Source organism: Typopeltis vanoorti, chromosome 2, assembly GCF_054136105.1.
Source record: "Typopeltis vanoorti isolate ZY-2024b chromosome 2, IOZ_Tvanoo_1.0, whole genome shotgun sequence".
Lineage (NCBI taxonomy): Eukaryota > Metazoa > Arthropoda > Arachnida > Uropygi > Thelyphonidae > Typopeltis > Typopeltis vanoorti.
This window is the reverse complement of record NC_143550.1, coordinates 101,331,698-101,358,417: the sequence shown is the minus strand read 5'-3', so window position 1 is coordinate 101,358,417 and position 26,720 is coordinate 101,331,698. Positions and strand designations below refer to the sequence as shown.

At 36.3% G+C, this 26,720-nt stretch overlaps 1 protein-coding gene across 5 annotated transcripts in view; it reads right to left on the bottom strand.

Moving 5' to 3' along the window:
• LOC150109295 (acyltransferase PGAP2-like) overlaps nucleotides 1-26,720 on the bottom strand; it is a 222,977-nt gene that overhangs the window by 121,868 nt on the left and 74,389 nt on the right. For all 5 annotated transcript variants that reach the window (XM_090407069.1, XM_090407099.1, XM_090407088.1 and 2 more), the window contains exon 4: nucleotides 2,682-2,790. In XM_090407069.1, coding sequence (XP_090263195.1) covers nucleotides 2,682-2,790 — 109 coding nt within the window. The remainder of the gene's footprint in view (nucleotides 1-2,681; nucleotides 2,791-26,720) is intronic.

Genomic DNA, 26,720 nt, shown 5'->3' with positions numbered 1-26,720 from the left:
TATACTAGAAAAAACTGATCAGGCTAGGGATTCTGGAGTTTTAGTAACAAGAAGTCTAAGTTCAAGGGTCATATAGCAAAAATTGTTAATACAACTCAGAGAATAATTTTAATGATGAAACAATGTAAAAATATGGAAGTCATTTGGCCTCTTTACAAGGCCTTGATAAGACTTCACTTGGGCTGTTACACGCATGTTGGTCTCCTGCTTTCTGTGGCTATTCTGATACAGTGGAAAGAGTTCAAAGGAAAGTATCAAAAATGATATTAGGATTGTGGAATAGTGTTTATGAAGACAGATTGAGAATTTGTAGGCTGCAGACACTAGCAAGCAGAAGAAAGAGGGGATGATATGATTGAGAGTTACAAACTTATGAAAGAGTTACACAGAATTTCAGTAAATGAAATTTTTAATTTTATGGAGGGTGGGAAAAGATGCAAGGGCATCCTCGAGAGTTGAGAATGAATGTTGTCAAGAAGGGAGTAAGAGCTAGATTTTTCTCTCATATAGTGGTGTGTGATTGGAATTAATTGCTGTTGGATGTTGCGTGTGCAAGTAGCGTGAATGAATTCAAGAACAGGTATAACAGCTGGTGCAAATAGTGCGGCCTCTCGATGCGCTCCTGACTCCCTGGAGATCTCTCTCTCTCTCAATAATAATGATTGTCATCAGGCCCTACTGCACTAGAGTGAGACAGCAAAACAACTCTTTTTAGTTCCTCTTAACAAATGGCCAATTGTATGGCTCAAGCCAATTGGTAGAAAAATGCAGCCATTGTTTCTCTTGTTGTTCTTTTAATATTAAAAATTCAGAAGGATATGAAGCTATTGTTGAGATTCTGACAAAAATTTTCTCCCTAAATGTCTATAATAGCTTTGGGATCAGCAACAACACATCCATTATGGTCTAAGGTAGCACTGGTTGTTTGACTAATTTATGAAGCAAATTGAATCCAAGACTGCTTTTGACTCTGATGTCTCAACATAACATGCTCTTGCCTGAGCACGCTTAAAAACTATTAAGTTTGATGTGGTGGGGTACCTATAAAATATACCTTGCACTCTATGTTGATCTCTTTAGGCTTCCTGGAATTCTGAGTTCCACCAAGGCTTCAGATAGAGTGGAAATTGAGATGTTCTTGGAATTGAGACTGTTGCTGACTGGACGATGCAATCTGTTACATACTTTATTGCTTCACTGATAGGTGTTTGACTAAATTTTGCAAGATGGGACAAAGTATTCCAATCAGTCTGATGTGCATTCTGATGTGTCAGGGTCAGTTAGAAAATTTAATTTACTTCCAATGAATAAATACTGAAGCATCCATTTTTTCATTGGGGGTATTAGTGGTTTAGCTTTAGTGATATCCTTGATGTAATTTTTTTTGATACGTGGGTTCTCATCAAATAGAACCATTGTTGGAGTTGTTTCTGAGTGAGACCATAGGCCATGCGAATGATGTGTTCAACAGAGAAGCACTCATGATCATGAAGTTCAGGCATGGTGAAATTATCAAATGATGGCAGAGATATGTTTGAGATGCTGTTAACATTTTCCTTGCTGCCACCTTCTCAGCATAAGAGGATCTCACAGGTGGTTAACTTTCTTTTTTTGCATCCTGATGATATATTTTGTTCTGTTTTTAATATTTTGTATTTTTTTTTCTTCTTTCCACTTCTGACATGCACAGGATTAAGCTGGATGATCTCCTTGACAGTTGACACATTTAGCATTCTTTGCAGAACAAGATTTGTTATCATGCTCTTTACTATTGCAATGAGTGCAGGTAGTAGAGCCATGCAGGAAGTTTGGGATTGCCCATATTTCTGACATTTAAAGCATCTTAGTGGATTAAGGATGTACAGTTTAACAGGACAGTTGAGATACCCTACTTTTACATTAGTTGAAGGCTTTTTATCAAAAGTAAGGATTCCTTTTGACCGTTCCTATGTATCAGGATGACCCTCACACCTGTCACTCCCTGATCTTTAAGATCCAAACATATCTCTTCATCAGGAACATCAAGGAAATTCCATTCTGATATCACTCCTCTACAAGAATTGAGTGTTTAATGAGGTATTGACTGTGATTAGTATTCCACCCATTGATGTTGCTGACATGTGTTTCCATAAGGATATCATATCACCAATTTTGGGAGATCGTGCCAGTCCTAAACCCCCTTTGAATAAAGGAGGATGATATTTTCCCTACTGGCTTTTCACCTGTTGCGTGAATGATCAGAAACACTTGAAACACTTGCATATTTGTATTGGTATCACATAGCTTTTGTTTCTTACTTTTGTTACAAAATGCTGTATCCACAGTATCAGTACTTGGTTGGGATCTTGTTAGGGCTCCCTGAAACATTTGAGGATGAAGAATTCATGCTTCAAGGGATTTTTGGTTTGGCACTAGGCTAACTGTTGCTCTTACACTACAAGAGGAACAAATAATTGTAAAATCATTCATACTCATTAAAAATTAATAAAATAAATTTATTTTATTAATTTTTAATAAAACAAATTTATTGTATGAATTATTTTTAAACAATACATCATCTTTGATTAAAGCCTTCATCAACTAGAGGATAAATAACCAAAGAAGTTTTGCACAGAACTTGTTAGTAAAAACCACAGTTTTGTCATTTTAAATAATTTTTTTTTTATATTTAAATTTCTTACCTCCTGGTTCACAGTACCAGTTATGACGCAAATAAAAGTAGACTGCACATATAAAGGCTACAGCACATGTGGAAGCCAGTACTGATTTGATATACAATGAATGCTGCTCCTGAAAGTACCAGAAATCATAAAACACTTCAGAGACTCATCAGAACAATAATTTTCTTATAATGATGCAATGATGCATCTAGGCTAAGGGTTAAATAATATATTTACTCTATTCTTAGAGACTAAACCCAGTACTTTTTCAAGGAAAGAATGTGCAAACTTTAAGATCACCAAAATAAGCAGAGGGGTGATCCCACACCAGACCATGCAATTTTTTTTTTTTTTTTTTGCATGTGGGATTGTTAATCCTACATGCAAGGTTCAGAACCTGCAGATGATTAGTGCAGCATATGTATGCTTATTTGGATAAAAAGCAAAAATCACAAACTGTTTCACACAGAAATAATAATAGAAAGTTTTTTTTTTTTTTTCCCATTTCGTAAAATGTAAACTATATCTGACAAGAAATTACATTCTTATATAATCCTTTATCCAAGTGTGAGCAAAGAAAGGTTGTGCACCAAGTATCTTCATGCCTAGGCTAATTGCATACAGAGACATTTGATGTTAACTTCAAATCAACTGCCTCAGTATCTCATAATGCAAAAACATTATGGGAAAGGTCACTACTACTCAGGCATGTTTTAGTATTATGGAATATTCATGCAACTGATATGAAATCAATAGCCTCTATATACAAGTAGCCTAATGGTGAAGATGCTTCACGTGCAATGCCACAATTTTTTTAACAGCTGTGCAGAAAATTTTTGCATAACCTAATTAATGACTGCATGGCACTTTAAAAGTTTTTGTGAATATACATAACAATTTTCCTAACTTCATATAGAAAAGAAATGACCAGTCTGCTGGCACGATTCAGTGTACAGAGGTCCATTTCAGTTACTGCATGGATGCACACCTGAACAGTTTAGAGAGAACATTGTTTATGTGCAAACTTTGTTTACTTACACTTGAGTAAAGGATTAAACAAGAATGATTTCTTGTCAAATATACTTTAAAGCTGTTTCTTATTTTACATGGAAAAAGTGGATATTAAAGATCCAACGTGGATTCAAAAGCGAATGTTTGAAGAAACTATGACAGTTTTGTAAATGTAACCTGGGAGCTTATGGGAATACAATCCACAGCACTGGACTTGCTTTAGCTTGCACTACTTGAAAGAACATGACTGCTGCCCAAGCATCTGTATCTTGTTGTGTTTCTTATGTTTTTATTATTTATCTAGTTAACTGCTTATTTGCATACAAAACTTGTTAGCATATCCAAACTGCATTGAATTTTTCATTCTCTAGAGTCTCTATACTTTCTTGTACTTCTTACTCCTTCCCCCTGTCACCTGTCATCCCAGTGATATTAGAGCAGTTTGAGGGTGGAGGGGGTGGGGGAATCTTTACTTTCAAACTCTAGTTTCCCCTAGCTACCAGACCCAACCACTAGGATACCTATTGTGATGCGACTAACTTGAGAGTAATATTTGTTTCCTTATGTCAAGTCTTAATGACATCTAAACTGGATGGAAAACATGGCAAAAAGACTGCAAACTGGAAAAGATTAAGAAACTTTGGAAAAAGAATAATGTAGTGAAATATGCAACATGGAACATTAAAAGCATAGCACATAAAGGAGAGGAATCGGATAAACAACAGTGGAGTGGATAAAAAAAATATGTGCAAATGCTGGTGTAATAATTTGGATTCATAAATATAACCAATTATATATACTGGAACAAAAAAATATTAGAAGTGCGATAATATTAAATAAATGAAATTTAACAGTTGTTAGAGTACATGCCCCTGGAGAAGGAAAAGAAGAAGAAAATGATGTTTTGCAAACAGTTGAATATGAAAAAGTAAATAAATAAAACACATAACATAATTCTAGTTGGAGATCTTAATGAAGAATAAGACTAAAATATTAATAATATAGAAAAATTTGGTGTCAACAATAAATAAAAATGACTCATAAAAAATATATAATCATTTAAAAGGCATGAATATATTCTATAAACATAAAAATATAAATATACATGGTGTGCAAGAGGACAAAAATCAATATTAGACTACTTTATAGTGAAAAAGCAAAAAGCTGCTTCTTAGATGACAGAGTTTAGGTGGGAGATTAGAAACACACACATATATATATATCATTATTTAGTGCAGGAAAAAATTAAAGGTTTCCACCAAATTGGTTATAAAAAAAATATAAAATAATAAATAAACAAATTAAAAAATTAAAAAAAAAACTAGAGAAACAAAATCTAATTACAAAGATAAAACTACTAAATTATTTAAGTACAAGAAAGTTAATACAGCAGAGGATTAATAACTATTTAGAAAAAAATACAAAAAAAAAAAAAGTATAGAGAAAGAATGGAATAACATGAAAGAAATTATGTTGGCAGCATACGAAAGCCTAGTAGGGACACAAAAAATACCATAAAAATAAAATATTAGATAAACGGGACAACGAAATAACTCCACTAACAGTAAATGAAAATAAAAAGCTAGCTTTTAAATGATGGAAAAGATGGTTAAGTAGTAAAAAACAAGATGAAAAAAGCCAAGAGAAAGCTGGGAAAAAATTGTATGATGACAGACACACACAAAAAAAAGTCTATAAAATACTAAAGCACGTGAATGAGATAATGGTTTAGATAATATAATAACAATGAAAGAATTAAAGGACAACATAATTAAAATAAAATAATCATAATCATAATAAAATTGCAAATCAATAAATAGGAGAAGACAGGATAAACTATGAACTGTATACTTTTGCTAGAAAAAAAAATTATCACATTATTGAAATTTTTAAATAAAACATATACAAGTGAACAAATAACAATAGGTGAATTACAAGTGTTGTAATATCAACATTTAAAAGAAGAGGGATAAATGAAACCCTGCTAATTACAGAACTAAAAAGACATACTGTTTGTATATTACAAAGAATAAATATACCTAATATTTTATTATACACAAATACTGAATATATACAAAGATAATGAAATAAGAAAAATAAATGAAAAAATATCTGAAAGACAATCTACAGTTTGTCTTTTGTAGATGGTAAGAGACGAGAAATTTTGTTGATAGGAAAATGGGAACAAGGTGATACTTCTTCAAAATTCTACCAATAAGTTCAGATACAAAAGAAACTGTAGATTGTTTTGATGAGGATTGTAACCATTCAATTATATTAGTTTTGACAGTGAGAAGTTCTTGTTGTAAACCTGAGGGAGAGGAGCACACATTATGTGCTCTATTAATTAATGACTGGATAACACCAATTTTTTTGAGAGGTGTGATGAGTATGCTTTTGATGGATGCAGCTGACAGTAAAGGTAGATTTTCGATAAACACTGGTTGACAAAATATTGGAGGCAGTGCAAGTAAGAAGGATGTCCAAGAATGGTAAACTGCCAACTTTTCTTTTTCCACTGTGAATATAATTTGTGGGTAAAGGCTATTGCTCTGATGTAGGAAAGTGGCAAGTTCATTTTCAGAATGAGGCCAAACAAAAAAACAAAAAGAGGATAGGGGATGAATGGATGAGAACATGATATCTTTCAGATGGTTGAAAAAGTAGTTTGCCAAAGGTGGAGACAGAGGGCTACCCCAGAGCAGTGCCTTCAATCTGTCTATAGATCTTGTTCTTCCAGCTGAAATATCCTGATTGCATAACAAATTCAAAAATCTTCACAACATTATGAAGGAAAATCATCATATCGTAAACTAATAGTGTCAGATAATGGAATGTTAGTAAATAGAGAAACAATGTTAAAGTTGACTAACATATTACACACTTGCATTTGAATATTCTTGATTTTTTCATGAAAATGTGTAGAATACTTGATAAATGATCGGGATTGCCCAATATGAGCAATTAATAAACATGATAAAGATCTATAGGTGGGAGAGTCAATACAATTCATAGCGGGTCTTACTGAACAACCTTCTTTTTGAGAAGGTTGTTCAGGGAATTTTTGAGATATGTTGAATTTTTGAATATGAATTTTTGAGAGACCAGATATCAATATCCTAAACAACTAATAAAATATAAATCAAACTGGAAAGAGAAGGCTCGGTAGACCTCAAAGACACTATTAGATTAAGAATGAGACCAGAACAGTTCATAAGGTGTATATCCAATATTAACATTAAGATGGATGGTGTATATCTACATTTCCTTGTTACATCAACTTGCATTAGAGCAAGATCATTCTTTGTGTTGTACAGATGCTGCAACTAGCCCATAGTTATTGATGCTTTGACTTATGAATTCATTCAGCCGAATCAACTGCATGCGCGCATAAAACATTTTAAAGATTTTGACTTGGATGTCAGAAAAACAGAAGCAGTTAACTCTTAGAGAATAAGTCATTATTATTAAGGGCTTAGCCAGTACACTATAGCAAAATGAAACAGCAAAATATGGAATATCACTATTTCAAATATTGCAAAATGGTTAATTTATACTCTAATCCCTAAAATATTTGCGTTTTTTTTTCTTTAAGAAACAAAAGAATATATTTTATTATCATTAAGAGAGACCTCATTTACGCTATAAATATACTAATACACCATTATTAAATCACCATGCAGGATATGGAAGATATTCATACAAGTGCATTTAAGCACCACGACCAGCTCTTGGCCCATGATCCTATTATAGTCTGTTTTGTTAATCACATTAGACCATTATGGGCTGGTGATTACACAATATAAAGCCTATAACAGAGGTGTTTCCACCTTCTCGTGGTGTGGCCTGTTTCCACAAATGGGGCTGCTGAAGTGGCCACTTGCATGTTTCATTTACAGAGTTGGGCCTCCAGCTTCTGTACCCTTTTTTCTTCCCACATGCAGTGTAGAGGTAATAACTTTGCTGGGCATACTTAACATACTGTTATCATTATTCAACTAGAGGAACCTGTTTCTACTCCATTTGAGAATACAGCAGTAAAAGTTTTCCACAGGCTGGCCACCAAATAGTGCACGAGACTGAACCCAGTGGTAACACATCTCTTAGAGGCTTCCTGATAAGCTAGCAAATAATCCTACTGCTGCTTGGAGGGAGTCTAAGTCACTGGTATGTAGGGATCACTATCCAAGGCCACACTTGGACTAGGGTCTGGGCTCTCCCTATGCGTGAGTAAAGTTCCTCACCCTAGCTGCTCTTTTATGTTTCCTGAATCCACAAATCTAACATGAAAGATATTCACACAAATACTAGTGTTTTAACTGCAGATATAAAAAATCTCCCATAAAAAATAACAAAACATTTTTAATATGAAAAATACAGCAATAAAAATTGGAAAAAATAATAAAAATATGCCTCCCCTCAAATAAATAAATACATAATCTCAAACTTTCTTCCAATAAAAATTATTTCCACATCTATTTCGTCAACATTCGGGGCATCTGTAAGTGGTGGTGGTAATATACACCACCACTTACAGATATCAAAAAACTTGATCTCCTTATCCTAACAGAATCCTTGGCTAGCATCCTCTATGATCATAGTCCACCTCAACTATTCCAACTACATAGCGCATGGTGCATTCTACAAAAAAAGGAGAACATGTGCTTTTGTAAAATCTGATATCCCTTTACTGATATCAGATTTATTGTAATCTGATATTATTGTAAAAATTGTAATCTGATATCAGATTACAATTTTTACAATTACTTTACATTTTGCTATGGCTCAAGATTTCCTTACCTAACTTTATAGCCTTCATTTGCTACCTTTTACTGCTTTCCATACTCTGACAACTATGCTGTCCTTTTTTACTACTAAAAATTGATTTCATATAAACTAATTATCTAGACTGTGAGTGCGCTTCCTAGGGGGCCCTTTAATGCCCATAATACAAACTAGCCCCCCTCCCAACTTCACAGATCAATCTGGAAGGGAAACTGAATCATTTGACATAGTCATGACCTATCATGCTGGCTTTGTTGGCCGAGTGGTTAGCGTATCCGCTCTCCAGCCAAAAGGCTGTGGGCATGGATGTTTGTGATTGTCTGTGAAAGTACTAGTGGTGGTAGTCGGCAGTAGATGGCACTGGTGTTAGATGATGAAGGTTGGTGGAGTAATGAAACAAACAGTTGTAGAGTTGATACCCTCCCTCGATGAGTCTTTGGACTCCCTGGAGGTGTGATATAATAATAATAATAAAGAAACTACCAACCAAAATACCAGACAATCTCATCAGTTTTCCAAAACTCTGGACCTTTTTCTTAACTAATTCTCCCTCCAAATACACTGTGGATGTCTGCTCTCCCCTCAGCAACTCTGACCACAATCTTATTCGTCTACCTCTTTTCACTTAATTTCTGCCAAACCGATCTCAGCCTCGTATCCTATGTCACTAAAATTGTGCCAAATGAGATGATCTTTGGAATTTTTATGCCTCTTTTCCATGATCAGATTACTGTTTTTGCTCTCCTGATCCAAACATCTGCACCAAACTGAAATAATCCTCACTGCAATGGAAACCCTTGACCGGTATTCAAGCTATGATTATAAAAAATGTAACTCTGCAGTCCACGATAAAAATGCAACACATGCTCAATTGCTAAAGTTGAAACTCCAGCTCTCACAAAGCTTGAAACAAGTGTAAAAAAAGTTATTAATGATTCCAAAGCTGAAATGCAATAAACTTGCCTCCTGCTTAACTGGCAATCAAGCCTTCTGGTTCCTAGCTAAAGTGTTGGGTGTAATTTCTGCTCTTCCATATTCCCCCACCTCTTATTACGTTCTGATGGTATTATGGTAACCTCATTCAAGGAAAAGGCAGACCCCCCCCCCTTTGGCATCAGTTTTTTCCCCTACAACTCTTGCTTGGATGACCAAAGCAAATCACTACCCTCACGTCTCTGTCTCTCTCTCTCTCTACCCCCCCCCCACTTCACAAACTGCCCACTGTCTGCCTCCTCTGAATTTTTGCCAGAAAGACATCAATTGATACTAATAAGGCTCCTGGTCAAGATTGTATTCTTCCAGTTGTGCTCAAAACTGGTGCCACAGAATTAACACCCATAGTATATCACCTGTATAAGCTATCATATTCTACTAGCATCTATCCGACAGCATGGAGGCAAGCCTTCATCCAACCTGCACCTAAAAAAAGGAGACAAAAGTCAGCCACCCAACTATCATTCCAAATGTTTTCACCCCAGTATTTTCAAAAGTGATGGAGAAGGTTATCAACAACCAGCTTCTTCACTCCTGGAGACTCATCGATTAATTAACAATTGCAGATATGGATTCCACTATTCTCGTTCTACAGCTAATCTCCTCACTAATCCCACTCACCTTTGGATGGACCATGAAAAAATTTGGAGAAACCCATGTGGTCACTCTTGATATTTCAAAGGCATGCTATTGTGTCTGGTGATGAGGCCTCCTGAACAAGCTATCACCTTATGGCCTCCCTGCTGCACTATGTGATTGAACTGCTAGCATTCTCACTGATCATTCATTGCATGTCATGGTGGAATGGCTTCCATCAGATTTTTCTATCAATGCTGGAGTATCCCTGGGTTCTGTACTCTCATCCACACTCTTCCTCCTTTACATCAATAACCTTCTCTTTCTTTGACTTTAAATTCTATTCAGTTTTTCCAATGACTGTACACCTCATTCCTCTTCCTCATTTGAGAAATCCTGTAGTACTCAAATGACAGAAGCTTCAAGATCTTCCATAACCAATGACTTAAATACTAATCTCAGTATCCTCAAATGAAGTGAAGACAACTTAGTAAATTTCAATTCTACAAAAAACTCAGGTCTACCTTATTACCTGCAAGAAAGATCTTACTTCACCCCCATTTGCTTCTGATAATGTTCCAATATCCTTTCAAGATCAGATTTCTCTTCTTGGACTGACTATCACATACATAGTCTCCATGGCCTCTAAAAAAAAGCTAGGTATTCTTTTCTGCTCAAAGCATTACTTCTCCTCTGCTCAACTTTGAACACTTTATATAAGTCTCAGATCTGAAAAAACCTTGGAATACTGTTCCCACATTGGAGTGGTGCACGTTAAGGTCCAAGGTAACCTATCAACAATGCCAACTGTCTCACCTTTTCTAACATCCCACTGACCAAACTGGATGAGAAGTGAAAGTTCTTGCTGTAAGCAATTAAGCAATGACCTAAAATAAACTGTACATCTACCTACCCAAATTCCTGATAACTCTCTTCATTTTCGAATACTCTTGCTCTTTTTAACCATTTCTCCTTCCAGATACACCACAAAGGTCATCTCTCCTATTAGTAACTCAGATCATAATCCTGTGCAAGTCACCACTTTCACAGAATGCCCTACCAACCTTGTGGCCTTTAGTATTGCAAAGGTACAAAACTGACACAGCTGCCAGAATTTCTGCTCTTTCTTTCCATGGTCTGACTACTGCTTCCACTTATCTGATCCAAATATCTGCTCTGAGCAAATCACAGAAATCATCTCACTGACATGAGGATCTTCATTCTCCAGGCTATCCAAAATTCTCAACCACTTTCCAGGCCTTGGTTCAATACAGCTTTCTACAAGTGGCTTGCATCAAGAACCCTCAGCTACTCAGCCTATGATGAAGCATGCAAAAAATGCAAGACAAACATCTAACTTCATAAAGATTAACAGAAAACTCATCCCCTCTTCCTGTCCAAATGGAAACAGCACCTTCTGATCCCTTGCCTAGGCTATCAGACACAACTTATGCTCACCTGCACTACAGCATATAAAGATGACATTCTGACATCACTCATCCTCCAAATCCTGCATAGATGACTAAGGCAAATTGCATCCTACCATATACTTTTTATGGTTGTTCAGCAAAATGACATCAAAAGAATATTAAATAACTTGAACACTTAAAAGAACTTTTGGTCCTGATGGCAACTCTCCACTATACTCAAACAATAATCATCACAGCTAACACCTGTCCTGCATGATATCTACAATCTTTTATGCTTAGGTGCCATTTATATGATTGCTTTGGGATATCCAGCCTGTTCCAAAAAAGACAGGATTATTGGTAGCTTGATGGCAGACAGTCTACCAAACTATTAAAAATCGCCATTCTCAATCCTCATTTGTGCCTATAATCCATAGGCACTAATGATTTAAAAATTACTCCACTTCTTCCTTAGAATAAATTGATCGTTATTGGAAATCTCAACAGCAGAGCAGGAAATGAATACCATACACATAGAAATACATTGGAGAAAAGAGTGAAGTCAATAATAATGGTAAGTACTTGGTTAGATTTCAGTTCACAATACAGACTAGTCATCACTAATCCGAAATTCTAAAATAAATGTGCAAAAATGCACATGGAGAGAAGACAAGAAATAAGACTCACTGGCTATATTATTGTTGATAGTAATATCTTCACACTAGTTCACAACATGAGAGCATACAAGGGGAGAGAAAGCTAGTGTCTTCATTTTACTTTTTCTTGATCTTCTATTCTTGTAGTTTGCAAGTTAATGCTGTAGTCTTCTCAACTAAAGTTGTAAGGTTAGGAGATTTACCTGCAGTTGACATTACTGCCATGCAGTACTCTAGAGGCCAACTGGTTGGTTAGTAAGTAGTTGCAGAAGAAGGAGGAATGTCAACCAAATTTTAGAGTTTTTATGACTTTGTTTCTATTTCAATTTGCCTGTTTAATGGAAGCCTCATACTTCAACGTTTTCTTAAGCCAAGTTCTAGCTGAATGTAAAAGCTGTGTGCCTTTCCAATCAATCCTATAGAATATCTCCAGAGCATAATTAAAAAGACCTGCTTCTCTATGGCGAAGTAAACAGATATGGCATTTGTGTTCCTCTTTTCTGATTTCCACTGTACATCCTGTGCATTTACTAAACTGCTAATTAATTCTTCTTGGGGAAATGAATGAGCATTTCTAAGGATGTCTCACTCAAAAATCCAATAGTATACCAAATTAAATATACATCCTGGAGCAATCAAACTTCAGATTAAACTTGAGCTTGTATCGCTGTCCTGTAGGTTGCAAGTAAATGCAATGTCTTCTTGTCTAAAGTTATAAGATTGGGAAATTAACCTGAAAAAAAAAATCATGCATTGCACATACTTCCTTGTAAAAATCAAGGCCTTTTCGTTATGGTTCAAAGTTAAATCAAAAGATTCGTTTATGATATTTTCAGTGCCTCTAGTAAATATTAAGTCCAGAAAGGGGGAGACAGTCGTTGGATTCCAGTTCGTAGGTAAAACTGATTTTCTCATGAAACTTGTTGAGGTGATCTAGAAAAACTTAAGAAATAATAACGATATCATTATTCTCCGTGCAGACAAAGGGAATGCTACTGTCATCTTAGACAAATCTGATTACCATAACAAAATTTTGGAACTACTAAACAATGACACTTACTCTGAACTAAATAGTGACCCTACAAAAGAACTGCACAATAGAACCAACAATTTACTGAAAACTACCTCACAGTTACTAACAAGAAACACTCGTCTTTCCCTCAGGTCGATTCATCCGCTAATCCCACGATTATATGGACTCCCAAAGATCCATAAATTAAACTTTCCACTCAGACCAATCGTTGAAGCATAAACTCCCCTACTTACAACCTATCTAAATACCTTGCATCCTTTTTAAAAAGCCTATATGGAAATTCCTTTTCTCATATAAAAAATTCAGCTGATTTTGTGTCCAAAATCAAAGACTTCCAGTAATTCAGGTTTTTCATCCATCAAAACAGGCAAACTGGTCTCCATGAACACACACACACACACACACACACACACACACACACACACACACACACACTGCCACAGTCATAAATATACTTATGGCAAGTAAGGCAATGGGAAAACACATTACTTCATAATCATCTCGTGGTGCACCCTGTTAGGTATCTACCTGGATAGTGGACAAACAAGTATGGGCTGACAATTTGGGATTTAGCCGACCAAATTGTATTCTTATTGGCTTAAACCATAATATTAAATGAGTACAACATGATAGCATTTCATGCCAGCTAGGGTGTCGCCCGGTTAAATAAGGCCCCCGTTGTTTTTGCCAGGGAACCAGGGCGAACAGCAAAAAGTAAGCTACTGGAACAAATCCTAAAACACACCCCAATTCAATATCACCAGAATTGAAGATCGGTACTATCAACATAAGAAGCCTGAATGGCAAAGAAATGGAGCTAGCTGAGGAATTATTTTTCGACATAATAGGGCTGACCGAAACAAAAAAGACAAAAACTGGCGAGATCTTTCTGAGCAATAAATACCAAATGTTATATTCAGGCAATGAAAATCAAGGAAAAGAAGGAGTAGCCATAGTATTCAACACCAAATACAAGGCTAATCTTCTTGAATGGCAGACAATTTCAAGTAGAGTGATGTGGGCAAATATCAGAATGGTGAACAGGACAATGAGACTTATTTGTGCCTATGGTTCCACATAAGGTTCTCCTAAGGTAGAAGCGGAGGTATTTCTTGAGGCTTTAGAAAAAGCAACTGACACAATGAAAAATGAAAAGTTGGTCCTTGTTGGGGATCTAAATAGCAGAGTTGGAAATGATTGTCAGACATAGAAATATTTTGGGAAAATTTGGAGAAGAGAGCAAAGCTAATAATAATGGCAAATACTTGTTGGATTTCTGCTCAAGACATGAACTGGTTATTACTAACACCATGTTCCAACATAAAAATGTGCACAAATTCACATGGAGAGAAGAGGCAAGGAATAAGAAAAGTCTCATTGACTATATTATTGTTGATAGTGATGTTTTCTCTCTGGTGCAGAACACTAGAGTGTACAGAGGATTTGAAATTGGAAGTGATTACCATTTAGTCTTAAGCAGGATAAAATTGAATTTCATATTGAAAAGAAGAACATGTAAGAAAGTTTTAAAACGAATAAAAGTTGAGCAGCTCTCAGATGTGAACTGTAGACAAAAATATACAAACATTATTCAAGAAAGAAAGAGTTTGAGAACAGGAATCAAACCTTGGAGATTCAGTGGCAAGCTGCGAAGAAAATATCGATTAATTCTGCCAGAGAGGCATGTGGTGAGGTTGTCTGCAAGGATAGAAAAATTAGAACTCCCTGGTGGACACACGAAGTTAAAGAGGCACTGAAGGAAAAGAAAAAAGCATATCAAAAGTTCCTGGCAAATAAGTCAGCTTGTGCTCTTAGAGAATACAGAGACAAATGTAAGAAAGCTAAACTGTGTCAAACTAGCTAAACAAAAGTCATGGGAAGACTTTGGGAAGAACATAGAAAATAAATATCAAGAAGGTGGCAATATATTCTGTAGGTTGTTGAAGAAGCTCAGAAATGGAGGAAAGAGTGCTGTAAAAGGAATTAGAGATGAAAAAGGTGATATGAAAACTGGAGAAAAAGATATCCTTGAAATATGGAGTAATGACTTCGAAAAATTGCTAAATGAAACTAGCAGTGATGACAGCACAGTGATAAAAAACACTGGCCAGGCATGCAATCAGGAATACATAACCATGCTTGAAGTAGAAAAAGCCATCAAAAGTCTGGAATGTGGAAAGGCAGTTGAAGTAGATGATATTAGACCAGAAATGCTCAAGTATGGAGGTATAAAAGTTTTAAAAGTTTTACAGTGGCTACACTGCATAGTTCAGAGGGCCTGGACAGAAGGACGAATTCCAGATGATTTGAGTAGAGCTCACATTGTACCCATATATAAAAAGGAGAAATAAAACTGATTGTGAGAATTACAGAAGTATTTCTCTACTGAGTGTTCCTGGTAAGATTTATGTCAGTATACTGGAGAAACAGTTGAGAAGGAGTGTGGAAGAAAAGCTTGGTGAGGAACAAGCTGGATTCAAGCCAAATAATGGCTGTCAGGATCAGATATTCACTTTACGACAAATAGTTGAAAAGTCATGGGAATATAACAAAGATCTGTATTTAAGTTTAGTAGATCTTGAAAAAGCATATGACAAGGTGCCAAGAGAGAAGCTATTCAAAATGCTACAGTTGTATATGGTGTCAGTGGATCATTACATCAAGCAATACTTAGTCTTTATTTGAGTTGTAAATCAGCAGTTAGAATTGAAGTAAGTACAGGGAGATGGTGTAATGTTAAATATGGTGTCAGACAAGGATGTACATTATCACTTCTGTTATTCATTATCTATATGGATTACATTATGAAGGAAAGTGGTATTAAATCTGATATCAAAATTGGAGATGTTAATGTCAGCTCCTTGCTTTATGCAGATGATGTTATACTTCTAAATAAATCTGCTACAAGTCTGCAAGATTCCCTGACTAAATTGAATAACTGTTGTGATAGATATGGTATGAAGGTCAGCAATAACAAGACAAAGATAATGAAAATAGGCAGAAGCATTGAAAATATCAGCTGCATTGTGAATGAAGAACCTATAGAACAAGTAAAACATTTCATCTACTTAGGCATGATTTTTAGTGAAGATGGTAAATTAAATATGGAAATAGACAACAGAATCAACAAAGCTGGTATGGTAGGAAGTCAACTGGATAAATTTATATGGAATAAGAGAGAAATTAGTCAAAACAGTAAATTAGCTGTATACAAGACAGTGTTCAAACCAATTTTAACTTATGGATCTGAGAGCTGGGTCAGAAGTAAAACACTTGACCAAAAACTAGAGACCGCAGATAAAGATTAGAAGCTTGAACAGATGGCATCAATGGCAATATCATATTAAAAACGAGCATATTAGGAAAGAACTTGACATTGTCAGCATCCAGGAATGCGTTAGCAGAGCTAATCTCAGGTGGTATGGTTACTTAAACAGAATGGGCGAGGAAAGATTAGCCAAACAAGTGTTCTCTGCCAGGTTGGCAGGGAAAAGACCCAGAGGAAGACCAAGATATAAGTGGATTGATACGTTAAAAAGTGACTTAGAAGATAGATATATAAATATAAGATCTGACAATGGTGTAGCTTTGACAGGTAACAGATTGATTTGGCAGAAAATTGTAGGCAGGAAGTTAGTAATGATGTAAATTTTTCATGTAGTACTATCATATCCTGTACACCCCTTGAGGATAAATGTCAGGAATTTGATGATGATGATGGAAAAAAATAAATTCCACTTGCAAACACATTTCAAGGAATATCTTAAGTTCATAAGTTGGAGTTTGCACATATACAGATTATAAAGAATATACCATCAAGGATATCAATCTGATTTTTTTAAAAAAAAATTTTCTCTTATACATGAAAGGCAGAATATCCTGTAGCAAACAAATGCTGTGTGTAGGTAGGGTCAGGAGTAGAGTAATCTGTTGATGCTGATTGTAGTCCTCTGAAAATGCCTAATGAGGAAGGCTGTTTCACAGAATTAGGAGCAGAAGGAATCAAAGATGACTGGGAGTAGCATGTCCAGTGAATATGCAGTTTGATTGTAAAGGGATGCTGCTGCTCAATTTCTTCAATGAGGGTGGTCTGAAAAGTTCTCAGCCTCGACCATAAATGGCAACACTATCGGCAAGATTTTTTTTTTTCTAAGTTGGTACATCTGTCATAAGCATCCATGTGAAATTGCAAGTCATTCTATCAAGTAGTTTGTTTTACACAGTTCTAAAGCAAAAGCGTGGTCTGTATCCCTTGAAATGTATAAAATTGAGTATCGTGCGGTTATAAAATTCTTTGTAAAAGAACGTTTAATGCCAAAAGAAATTTATTCGAAATTCATAAAGGTTTATGGGCACTCTTCTCCTTCGTTTTCAACAATTAAGAAATAGGCTGCCAAGTTTAAATGTGGCCGTACCAGCCTTGAAGATGATCCACGTGAAGGACGCCCAAAAAGTGTAACAACAGCAGAAATCATTGATCAAGTGCATGATATGGTATTGGATGACCGGCGAGTTAAAATGCATGAAATTTCTGAGACTATAGGCATTTCAAAAGAACATGCAGGATATATTTTGTATGAAGAATTGCAAATGAAAAAGCTTTGCGAAAGATGGGTACTGCACTTGCTCACAGCAGATCAAAAATTCAGTCGCATGAAATTCTCTGAACAGTGCTTGCAGCATTTTAACAAGAATATAACTGATTTTGTGCTTCTATTTATTACTATGGATGAGACTTGAATTCACCATTACACACCAGAATCCAAACAGCAGTCAAAACAGTGGCCAGAAGCCGGTTGTTCAGTGCCAAAGAAGACAAAAAGTCGGTTCCATCAGCAGGACAGGCATGGCATTGGTGTTTTGGGATGCTAATGGCATTTTGTTTATTAATTATCTTGAAAAGGGTAAAACAATAACCGGGGAATATTATTCCGATCTTTTAACCAGACTAGATAAAAAAATTTGTGAGAAAATACCTGGTTTGCAGAAGGAAAAAATCATCTTTCATCAGGACAATACACCTGCCCATATAGGTGTTTTTGGCAATAGGAAAATCAAGGGATTTGCACTATGAATTGTTGGAACATCCACACTATTCCTTAGATTTGGCTCCCACTGACTTCTCTCTCTTCCTAAAACAAACTCTTCTCGCTGGTCAGCGTTTTTCTTCGAATCAAGAGGTGATTGCAGCTGTAGAGGGGTATTTTGCAGATCTTACTGAGAACCACTACAGGGATGGGATAATGGTGCTGGAGCATCACTGGTAGAAACTTATTAGTCTTAAGGGAGATTATGCTGAAAAATAAAAATGATTTTGAAATTATAAATTCATTTTTTCATCGTTAGGCCAAAAAATTTTCAGACCACCCTCTTATATCTGGCAGATATGGGAAGCATAATGAATGAGAGTTCTGCTGAACAATGGGCATGGAAATATTTGTCTTCTTCTTTCACTATGTCTTATCCCATGTTAAACGGGGTTGGCGCACCGATCTTTAACCTTCCTCTTCCAAGTTCTCTGGTCCAGGGCATCCTTCGGACTCCATCTGAGCTTGGGCCTGCCTCTTTTCCTCCTTCACTCCAACTCCATATACTCCACTCATTTATCAACATAGGGCATGGAAATAACTGTAGAAGAGACAAAATGCAGAAACTGATCTATGGGAAGGTGAATAAAGAGAATCTGCTTAGAAGGATCATTAATCAACTAGATTACCCTTTTCTGAACAGCAATCAGCATTCTTAGAGAAGTCTTAGGTGCACTACCCCCAAACATGAGAGCAGTATTCCAATGATGATTGGATTTGGGATTTATACAGCGTAAGTAACTGTTCAGAAGAGAAGTACAATTTTAAGCAGAAAAGTATGCCAAATATTTCGGAAGCTGATGATGCTATAGAAATGATATGATTCTACCAGGAAAGGTTTGCAGTAAGAGTCAGTTCAAGAAGAGAAATTTGGTCTTCATTCTTGAGCTGAGCATGATCAAAAGTGAAGAATCGGTGAGCTTTTTTCTTTATGAGAAAACAAGCAAAACTGCATTTTGGAGGCAATGAAGTTGACTAAGTTGCCTTCACTCCAATCAATGATACTGTGGAGATCAGCATTCAGAGCACTTTTTACAGATAATCTTGAAGCTTGAAATGTTTAAGCACCGAAAGACTTATAACAACATGAGTAAGACAAGTGGAGTGTGCTATCATCAGCAAAACTATGAACAGGGTTTGCAGTCAATGATAGCAGGTTGTTTATATGCTGCTTGGAAAGAAGTCAACAGACACTATAGTATGAGGAACAAACAGCCAGGGCACCAACCTTAATAAGATGTAGGATCTCCTTTCATTGAAATGACTTCAGCAATCCTACGGGGGAATACTTCGACACAAGCATAAGATATCAAACAATGGGAATTTTGGGCCATTCTTCCTGTAGGCATGTAATGAGGTCCTGGACTGTTGTGGGACAGACATTCCTTGACTTCAAGTGATGTTCCAGTTCATCTAACAGATGTTTGATAGGGTTGAGATCAGGGATCTGTGAAGGCAAGTCAAGTGTCGTGATGTTCATGCCCACATACCATGCAGATACAGCAGCAGCAGCCTTATGACAAACCAGGAAAAACAGCAACATACCATCACCATGACCCATAAATTTCCTAGTTGGGGTTATCCAATCTGGTAAGAGACGTTCATGAACATCCGCTACACCCACACCTGTCCATCTGCTTGGTAGAGAGTGTAGCATGATTTGCCGCTCCATAATACAGTTTTCTAAGCTTCCACATCCCACTATACACGCTCTTTGCACCACTGAAGACAATGGTGCATGTTTGTTCGGGTAACATGGGGCTTGTATATCGCAGTCCTAACAAGGAAACCCATTGTAACCTTGATGTTTTTCTGAATGTTTTTGTGCAGGTTTGTGTTACGGTCACAAATCAATCAACGAATGGCAGTTTTTATATTATCCTTTGTAGCACTGTGCAGTCATGTTCAGTGAGTGTGGTGGGTCGTCCACTGCAGGTAGCACTTGCAGTTGACACTCCCTGCACTTCCACATCAGTATGGTATCAATGACTGTTGACCTGGGATGGTCCAATTTGTCAACAATATGTTGAACAGATTGGCATGCAACATGGCATTCTATCACAATGGCTCTTTCAAACTCCATCAGTTCCCTCCTTGCAGCCATTTCACCTGGATACAGTTGCACTGACTTGGGAGCTATTCCTCTAATTTATACCGGCTACAAGCATGTGAAGTTACATGGAACAATGCACCTTTCCTGTGTGTGTGTGTGTGTGTGGAGCGGGTGTCCATTGATTTCTTTCCAAGCAGTGTATAAATCAGGAAGAGGGAGGAGTGAAATGAAAGAGACCTGAGGAACACCAGCATTGGCAACAAAGTCTGAGGAGAGAAAACCATTCACCATTAGACATAGAGATTGATCTGAGAGAAAACTAGCAATTCATTTACATAAGGACGAAGGCAGTCCAAATGATGGTAACTTGTTGAAAAACCCCAGATGCCAGACCCTATCAAAAACGTTGGAGATGTGAAGTGCAACAGCACAGGTTTCTCCAAACCTTTCCATGAAACTGATCCAGTGATGCGTGACATAGGCAAGGAGATCTCCTTTGGATCTTTAGTGATAAAATCCACAGTGGTGATCACTAATTTCATATCATAGCAGTTCAAGGTGTTGAAGTTGACTGCTGAAATTTTTTTCCATTAAATTAGACAAAACTGATGTGAGAGTAATATGTTGATAGCTTGATAAGAAACATATATCTCTTTTTTTTTTTTTTAGCTTTCTTCTATAGTAGATGCCAACTGAATAGTTTTGTGAATGATAGACAACAGGTGTTAGTTCAGGAGCACATTCTTGAGCACACTGGATGGAATTCCATTAGGTCTGGCTGCCTGTGGGCATCCAAATTATTCAAGATTCTTCTGAATAATTTGGATGCCCACAGGCAGCCAGACCTCAGGAGGCATGAGATGCTGTTTTATGCAAAGAAGGATGTAATCTGCCATGGTCATCTATGTAGGAGAAGAGAAGAAACCAAGATATTAGCCTTGCCTTTATGTAATGTTATAATGCTACTGTTAGGATGAGATAAGGGGGGGGGGGGGAAAGCAACTCACCCAACTCTAAGATCCATAACTTAAAACTGGTTTGAACAGTCTTGTATATTGCTAGTTCAGTGTTTTGGCTAATTTCTCTCTTATTTCACAAAAATTTATGCAACTGGTTCTCCCCTATACTAGCTTTGCTTATTCTGTTGTCTATTTTCAAATTTAATCTGCCATCTTCACTAAAACCTGTGCCTAACCTGCCAAAATATTTTACTTGTTCTATAGGTTCTCGATTAAGAATGCAGCCAAAATTTATGCTCATCACAGATTTATCATCATCAAATTCCTGACATTTACCCTCAAAGGGTGTACAGGATATGATAGTACTACATGAAAAATTTACAACATTACTAACACACTACCTACAATTTTCTGGCAAATCAATCCATTACCTGTCAAAGCTACAACATTGTCAGATCTTATATTTATCTATCTATCTTCTAAGGCATTTTTTACCATATCAATTCACCTATTATCTTGGTCTTCCTCTCGGTCTTTTTTCCTGCCAACCTGGCAGAGAACACTTGTTTGGCTAATCTTTCCTCGCCCATTCTGTTTAAGTAACCATACCACCTGAGATTAGCTCTGCTAATACATTCCAGGATGCTGACAATGTCAAATTCTTTCCTAATATGCTCGTTTTTAATATGATATTGCCATTGATGCCATCTGTTCAAGCTTCTAATCTTTCTCACCACTCTCATATCTGCGGTCTCTAGTCTTTGGTCAAGTGTTTTACTTCTGACCCAGCTCTCAGATCCATAAGTTAAAATTGGTTTGAACACTGTCTTGTATACAGCTAATTTACTGTTTTGACTAATTTCTCTCTTATTCCATATAAATTTATTCAGTTGACTTCCTACCATACCAGCTTTGTTGATTCTGTTGTCTATTTCCATATTTAATTTACCATCTTCACTAAAAATCATGCCTAAGTAGATGAAATGTTTTACTTGTTCTCCATTCACAATGCAGCTGATATCTTCATGCTTCTGCCTATTTTCATTATCTTTGTCTTGTTATTGCTGACCTTCATACCATATCTATCACAATATTCAATTCAGTTATTCAATTTAGTCAGGGAATCTTGCAGACTTGTAGCAGATTTATTTAGAAGCATAACATCATCTGCATAAAGCAAAGAGCTGACATTAACATCTCCAATTTTGATATCATATTTAATACCACTTTCCTTCATAATGTAATCCATATAGATAATGAATAACAGAAGTGATAATGTACATCCTTGTTTGACACCAGATTTAACATTAAACCATTTCCCTGTACTTACTTCAATTCTAACTGCTGACTTACAACTCAAATAAAGACTAAGTATTGCTTGATATAATGATCCACTGACACCATATACAACTGTAGCGTTTTGAATAACTTCTCTCTTGGCACCTTGTCATATGCTTTTTCAAGATCTACTAAACTTAAAGACAGATCTTTGTTATATTCCCATGACTTTTCAACTATTTGTCGTAAAGTGAATATCTGATCCTGACAGCCATTTGGCCTGAATCCAGCTTGTTCCTCACCAAGCCTCTGTTCCACAATCCTTCTCAACCGTTTCTCCAGTATACTGGCATAAATCTTACCAGGAACATTCAGTAGAAAAATACCTCTGTAATTCTCACAATCAGTTTTATTTCCCTTTTTATATATGGGTACTATGAGATCTCTACTCCAATCATCTGGAATTCATCCTTCTGTTCAGGTCCCCTCTGAACTATGCAGTGTAGCCACTGTAAAACTTTTATACTTCCATACTTGAGCATTTCTGGTCTAATATCATCTACTCCAGCTGCCTTTCCACATTTCTGACTTTTGATGGCTTTTTCTACTTCAAGCATGGATATGCATTCCTGATTGCATGCCTGATCAGTGTTTTTTTTTATCACTATGCTGTCATCACTGCTAGTTTAATTTAGCAATTTTTCGAAGTCATTACTCCACACTTCAAGGATATCTTTTTCTCCAGTTTTCATATAACCTTTTTCATCTCTGATTCCTTTTACAGCACTCTTTCCTCCATTTCTGAGCTTCTTCAACAACCTACAGAATATCTTGTCACCTTCTTGATATTTATTTTCTATGTTCTTCCCAAAGTCTTCCCATGACTTTTGTCTAGCTAGTTTGACACAGTTTAGCTTTCTTACATTTGTCTCTGTATTCTCTAAGAGCACAAGCTGACTTATTTGCCAGGAACTTTTGATATGCTTTTTTCTTTTCCTTCAGTGCCTCTTTAACTTCATGTGTCCACCAGGGAGTTCTGGTTTTTCTATCCTTGCAGACAACCTCACCACATGCCTCTCTGGCAGAATCAATCAATGTTTTCTTCGGAGCTTGCCACTGAATCTCCAAGGTTTGATTCCTGTTCTCAAACTGTTTCATTTTTTCTTGAATAATGTTTAGATATTTTAGTCTACAGTTCACATCTGAGAGCTGCTCAACTTTTATTCGTTTTAAAACTTTCTTACATGTTCTTCTTTTCAATATGAAATTCAATTTGATCCTGTTTAAGACTAAATGGTGATCACTCCCAATTTCAAATCCTCTGTACACTCTAGCGTCCTGCACCAGAGAGATAACATCACTATCAACAATAATACAGTCAATGAGACTTTTCTTATTCCTTGTCTCTTCTCTCCATGTGAATTTGTGCACATTTTTATGTTGGAACATGGTGTTAGTAATAACCAGTTCATGTCTTGAGCAGAAATCCAACAAGTATTTGCCATTATTATTAGCTTTGCTCTCTTCTCCAAATTTTCCCAAAATATTTCTGTATGTCTGACAATCATTTCCAACTCTGCTATTTAGATCCCCAACAAGGACCAACTTTTCATTTTTCATTGTGTCAGTTGCTTTTTCTAAAGCCTCAAGAAATACCTCCATTTCTACCTTAGGAGAACCTTCTGTGGGACCATAGGCACAAGTAAGTCTCATTGTCCAGTTCCCCATTCTGATATTTACCCACATCACTCTACTTGAAATTGCCTGCCATTCAAGAAGATTAGCCTTGTATTTAGTTTTGAATACTATGGCTACTCCTTCTTTTCCTTCATTGTGATTGCCTGAATATAACATTTTGTAATTATTGCTCAGATGGAGCTCACCAGTTTTGGTCTTTTTTTTTGTTTCAGTCACCCCTATTATGTCGATCTGGTACTTATCTAATTCCCCAGCTAACTCCATTTATTTGCCATTCAGGCTTCTTATGTTGATAGTACCGATCTTCAATTCTGGTGATATTGAGTTGGGGTGTGCTTTAGGATTTGTTCCAGTAGCTGACTTTTCACTGTTCTCCCTGGTTCCCTGGCAAAAACAACGAGGGCCTTGTTTAACCAAGCGATGCCCCAGCCGGCATGAAATGTTACCATGTTGTACCATCATTTAATATTGTGGTTTAAGCCAATAAGAATACAATTTGGTCGGCTAAATCCCAAATTGCCAGCCCATCCTCATTCATTCAGTATCTAAGTATATACCTAACAGGGTGCACCACGGGAAGGTGAGGATTGGACATTAGGTCAGGATCCCTGGTCAGTTCTCCACATTCCTTTAAAGGTTATGTGGAGGTCTCCTCTGTTATACAGCTTTGTCCCTTAAGCACCCCTCACAGATTTATGTCCATCACAAATTTATGCAACTGGTTCTCCACTATACTAGCTTTGTTTATTCTTTTGTCTATTTTCAAATTTAAACTGCCATCTTCACTAAAAACTATGCCAAAATAGCAGAAATATTTTACTTGTTCTATAGGTTCTTGATTAAGAATGCAGCTGAAGTTTATGTCCATCACAGGTGGACGAAAGTTGTGTCCAATAGCTTTCGTGAGGGACCAGAAGGTTCAACTGCCAGTGGCACAAACAGCAAGTTTTCTACATTCGTGCTTGTTGAATTCAGACTTTCTCCTTTTAATGATGGTTTTACAAGTCTTGCAGGCAAATGTGTAGGCTATGAAGGCAGCTAATGTTTTGGTCTCAAGTTTGCTTTTCTTGGATACCCTTGGTGCACTTCTTAGAGAACCATGGATTTTAGATATAGGTTAGGAAATTTGAACAGAGTGAGGAATAAGTTTCCATTCCAATATGGATTATTTCTGTAACAAGATCACAACAGGTATCTGGATCTGAAGAATGAAAACAGTAGTCTGACCATGGAAAGGAGGAACAAAAGGAGTAAAACGTTCTTCCTTCAGCCATTCACATGCAGTGTTTTGAATAGCTGAAGGAAGAACATTCCAGCAGACACAAAACTTGGATGAGATTGTGGTCTAAATTACTAAGAGGAAGTAGTCACCTGAACAGACTATCTGGAAGGAGAACTGGTTAGGAAGAGATGATCCAGAGTGTTGGGTGGGAGAAGAGATTGTCAGGAATTCTGGTAGGGAGATGATCTGTTTTAAGTCAATGCTTACAGTAAAAATCTCTGCCTCTCTTCCAGCTTGGTCAGTGAAATTCAAAAAAGGGAGCCAATTAGAATTGTGGACATTGAAATCACAAAGAAGGATGACTTTCCTTAATTTATCCTAATAAAATACATTAAAAATTCTGCAATTGTTGAACTTCATTTGCCACACTAACAGTTAAAAAACTGGTTAAAGTGAAGGAATTAAGGTGCAAGTTATCAAGTGATAATGCATTTACTTAGTGAACTACCTAAACATTTCATGTAATCTACAGATTATCTTGATTTTATTATCATTATCAGAGCTCAACAAATACATTTGCCCGTGGCAGGTAGATTTTGCAAGTAGCTGCAGACTGGACAAAATAGAATAATTGTTGATTTAATAAAAATAATAACTCTCAAAATGCTTTTTAATTAAAAAAAAAAAACCATATGAAGCACCACTGATCGGTTTATGGAACTCCTTTTCACTTATTGAAACATATCATTAAAAAAAAGTGGCATCTTGGGTAAGTACATCTTCATTAAATTAATACTGGAAAAAAAACCACATTAAAACAATTTAATAAATCCATGACTAGTTTTGTAAAAACTGTACTATTATGTACTTTTTCAGATTGATACAATACACACATATAAAGAAGTATTAACCCTGCAGAGGTCATGGCTGATCTGACAGATACAAACAAACTGTTTAATATAAATATTCTTACACATATTAAGCGTATAGCTTGGAGGTCACGAGTAGCTGCATATGTATATATTACAAGTGATATTCCACAGTTTATGAGGTCAGTTTTGGTTTAACACGCGTTATGTAAAGGTGTGTGATATTTCATAGTAAATTGTATCTGAGAAATACCGCGACCTCCGATGTCAGTATAGTATTGGTTTAGTTGATTTCTTTTTTTTATTTACCATTGAATAATGGCTGGAAAAATATATCGATTGGATAATCCATCAGATGTTGAAGAGATTGAGAGATTAAAGTGATATTTGATAGTAAATTGTATTTGAGAGATACCGCGAACTTGATGTCA